The 4,307-nt window shown below is 31.4% G+C and overlaps 1 protein-coding gene across 1 annotated transcript; it reads left to right on the top strand.

Moving 5' to 3' along the window:
* The first annotated feature begins 1,095 nt into the window (after positions 1-1,095).
* LOC100574775 (aminopeptidase 1-like) lies at positions 1,096-1,996 on the top strand. The gene is made up of 2 exons (XM_008185572.2): positions 1,096-1,279; positions 1,412-1,996. The coding sequence occupies exons 1-2, from the start codon at positions 1,097-1,099 to the stop codon at positions 1,748-1,750; spliced, it is 522 nt and encodes a 173-aa protein (XP_008183794.1). The 5' UTR covers position 1,096; the 3' UTR covers positions 1,751-1,996.
* The last annotated feature ends 2,311 nt before the right edge of the window (positions 1,997-4,307 follow it).

Raw genomic sequence — 4,307 nt, 5'->3', positions numbered from 1 at the left:
CATTTGAACTAAATTATGAATACAATGTTTTGGTTTTTTTTCTCTTAGGTTCATTTTCGTTTTCATTTATTTTATAAACTAATAAAACTGACACACTTCACCAAATATAATATAAAGTAAAAAGCAAAAAGCGAAAAAGCAAAAAGCAAAAAAGCAAAAAGCATAAATCATAGACATAAAGGCATAATCCAAAGCCAAAAATTGATGTTGATAATTCATAATAGTAGGTATATTGGCGTATTGCATTATTTTATGATGGTATCACCACAGATTATATAAAACAATATAAAAAGATTGTGTAATCTGTGATATCACGAATAAGATTATTGTTATCAATATATTGTCATGGGTGAAAACCAAACCATAGACCTTAATATACTAAAAGGTCGTCAACATTATTACTATGATATGAACCATAATATGATATTGTTCTGTGATATGAACCCATTACGCATTACTAAAAAAATATCTTTCCTGAGATTTCGGGGGGGGGGGGCTTAAGCCCAAAAGCCCACCCCCTGGATACGGCACTGATACTTAGTAACCTAGTAACTTAGTAACTCCTATACAATTTACATTGTTACAAGTGAAGCTCAGCTGTGGACGTCCGCCATTTTGTCAGTTGGAAAAACATTTCATATATTAAAAAAAATGTATTAGGAATAATATTTTTTTTTAATATCTTTATAAATGACTTAGGTATACAAAATATATATAATATATTTTTTTAAACATGTTGTTTAGAAATAATAAAATATGATACAAAATAAATCATAATATCATCTATTTGTCATATGAAATTCATACAATTGCAATAACTATAAATACTATATTATCAAATATTTATTATCTATAACCTATTATTTTACCATTATGGCAAATCGGTAACAATCATATCATTATAAAAGTATTGACATAATTCTTATGTTCAGTACAGTCAATAGAGCTCTCAAAATAATAGGTACCTGGTTCAATGCCAATTAATTGTAAAACGTTTTAATTTTAAAAAATATATAAAAATATATACGTGTAAAATAATCATATTATTATTAAGTACTTATTTATGTATAATATGTGTATTTAAAATTTGTTTAGAATGAAGTTCGTGGGATTTAAAATGATTTTTATCATCGCATTGTCCTTAATGGGATCGGTTGTTAATTCGGAAGAAACTAGCGATTTCAAACTACCTACTAATTTCAAACCCGTCAACTATGAACTGAACGTGACCACGGACTTGGACGATAAATTCATGTTTGAAGGAGTAGTTTGTATTCGCGTGAGTACGAAACATACTACATAGAGTATATTATCTTACTCACAATAACTAATAATTATGTTATATTTTACAAAGGCAAAACGTCTTGAAATTTCATAATAACGTCACATAATTTATAATTAATATATTTAGATGACATGCGTAGGAGCTACCGATACCATAGTGTTGCATTCGACCAGTTTGAACATCGATACCAAAAGTGTTGTTGTGGCCAACTGTGATGGAAATGTCATCCCAGTGGGCAGTGTGTCTTTTGATACAGATAAAGAACTTATGCACGTCAAGTCAACCGCAAACTTTAAGCCCTGTGACGAATACTTGCTGACTATACCATTTACCGGAAATCTCACCGATGATGTAGTAGGTTACTATAGAAGAAGCTACGTAGACACGGAAAGCAATCAAACGAGGTGCGGTACTATAAAAATTTTAATACAATGCACAGCACAAGTCATAAATAAATATTGTTAAAACAACATGGTTTTAGATCGGGCCGTTCCATACAAATCTTAATTAATTTCATACTTTTCTTATTGATTTCATTGAAAGTGGCTGCCAGGTCAATATAATTTATAATGATTTTCATAAAGCATTTGACAGTGTCAATCAATCACTATTATTAATAGGACGCTACACAGGCAAACGAAACCGAGCAATGACCAAGAGAATGCGCTGTTAGGTGTTTTCGTGATCCACAAGCACGCGACTGATATGTAACTGCCCCATAATTTGGTAGTAATTTGCATGTTCGGTTTTTAATTTAATTTTATTATTCACAAGACTGCAGTATTGTAACTAAAAATGCATATTACATATTATATATTATATATATATTGCTAATTATTATTAAATCATATTTCATTCATCATTGTAACGTACAAATAACTTACAAGATTATTGTTGACCGCTTCTATAGCACTAGTAGTATCTTTAGCAACATATGGGCATTTGATTTCCACTACAGCATCGTTTTCAATTAAACCATCTATAAAAAAAAATATTTGGTTAAAATATTAAAAAAAATAAAGGATATACCTATTATTTTTATCAAAATGCATGGCAATAAAAAAAATGATTTACCAGGACTCGCTGCTAAATATGGATCATTAGGATCAATGATCAAACCACAAATTTCAATTTTTTTTTTTATAATTAATTCCGCTTTTTTACGTGCGATGTCTTCTACTTCTCGTCCGTATTTTAGCGATTTTGACTGAGCACTTGGGGCGTAAAGTATGTTATACACTGTATTTTTGCATGATGTGTTGGCACGCATTTTACAAATTTGTCCAAAGTGCGATGCTGTAAGTCTTATTTTTCTTTCATAAAACCATTTTTCATTGTTACTTTGATCTCGGGTATCGATTTCAACTTATTCAAAATCTGACATCATTCAATGATGTCAGAACATTAATTTTTTGGTTTCCAATTCTTCTGCTGTCAAAATTTCTATGAGAGGTTCAGCTAAACCATAATCAGCATCTGGTCCATATGAACGTGGCTTTTGGTACCTCCGCTCATCCGGAAATAATTGTCTTTTATTTTTTGTGTTTTTTCGAATCCGATCAATATTTTTCATAAATTTTTTTCCAAACATCCCCATAAAATGATTATAATAAAAAAGTGGGCAAGTAGGAAAATGCTCTGATGTGAAGTAGGTGTCAATTGTATCTCGTAATTTGTCATTGAGAATATGTCACTGCGATAAAAAGCAACATTTTAATTCAACAATAAATCATTGTATACAATAAAAAAACAACTCTGAGTGGAAACGGCCTATCTTTTTCGTAATCTAACGATTAGTATAAAGTATAATATAAGAAAAATGCACAAGTAGTAGGCACCCTCACACAGACTTGGATAAAATACTGTTTAAAAGTATTTCCAATACATATTCCGGATAATTAAAAAAAAAGTATTCAAAATATACCTAAATGCAATTTATACGGAATAATAATGAAATTATATAATAAAATTAAGTGGCGGGATAATCGTGACCATTTTTCTCAAGAGATATTAGACCGATTCAATTTATTTTTTTTTCAATACATTCTTTTCGTCGAGAAGAAGAACGTATCGCCAATTATATTCGTGTCAGGACGCCACCGGTAGGGGCTCAAACGGGGATTATGAGATTTACGATTGAAATTTTCGTTTATTAATGGTTGCTATTGGTTACAGGAGAAATATTTAGTAGAAATTAGTATTTATTTGTTATTAGTCCCCATTTGGGCACACCAGGGACAAGCATGAGTAATCACAATATTTTAAGAGTTATATTTTTTTACGCGCAACGGAGTGCACGGGATCAGCTAGTAGTTCATAAAATTGACTGAACATCGATAAACCATCTATTTCTGTCATCCGTCATCGCATTCGTCATTGCGGTGACGGTTGTGGCTGGCGAGTATAATATTATATAATACGTTATCAAGGAGGGTACGGGTACCAAAACCTAACTATCAAAATACGAGATAATCGCGTTTCGAAGAAACACTCAACAGACGAATATTACCGATTACCATGTATCGTATATAATGTGTATGTTTGCCGTCTGTTGTACACCTTACTCGGTATTTTAATCGGTTCTAAGTCTCAAAATGAATTCATAGAACTGCTATCTTCAGAAACTAGAAATCGAGTAATTGAGGAAGTAAAAAATGCGGAAATTTATTCAGTTCTGGCAGACACGACTCCCGATATTACCGACTAAGATAGATTGGCAATATGTGTACGATACGTTAATAATAATGGAAATGTTAAAGAAATACTTCTTGAAATAAATGAATGTACGGATAAAACTGAATTTGGGATCGCAAAGAATATTTACAATACCTTAGTAAGAAACGAATTAAATCCAGACTTCATCGCTTTTCAGTCTTACGATTTTGCCTCAAGTATGTCTGGTCAATTCCATGGAGCACAAAAAGAACTTTCAAAACTGGCCAATCACCATATACCTTATATCCCATGTCAAACGCACCGTATTAACACATTTTTAGAACATGGCTGCAATGCTAGTGTCATT

Source organism: Acyrthosiphon pisum, unplaced genomic scaffold, assembly GCF_005508785.2.
Source record: "Acyrthosiphon pisum isolate AL4f unplaced genomic scaffold, pea_aphid_22Mar2018_4r6ur Scaffold_20943;HRSCAF=22599, whole genome shotgun sequence".
NCBI classification, from domain to species: domain Eukaryota; kingdom Metazoa; phylum Arthropoda; class Insecta; order Hemiptera; family Aphididae; genus Acyrthosiphon; species Acyrthosiphon pisum.
The sequence above is the reverse complement of the archived record's forward strand: the minus strand, read 5'-3'. Positions and strand labels throughout refer to the sequence as shown.

Coding starts and splice junctions, on each gene's coding strand:
- LOC100574775 (XM_008185572.2), top strand. CDS start 1,097: ATGAAGTTCGTGGGATTTAAAATGATTTTTATCATCGCATTGTCCTTA. Junction 1,280..1,411: donor AAGGAGTAGTTTGTATTCGC/GTGAGTACGAAA, acceptor TAATATATTTAG/ATGACATGCGTAGGAGCTAC.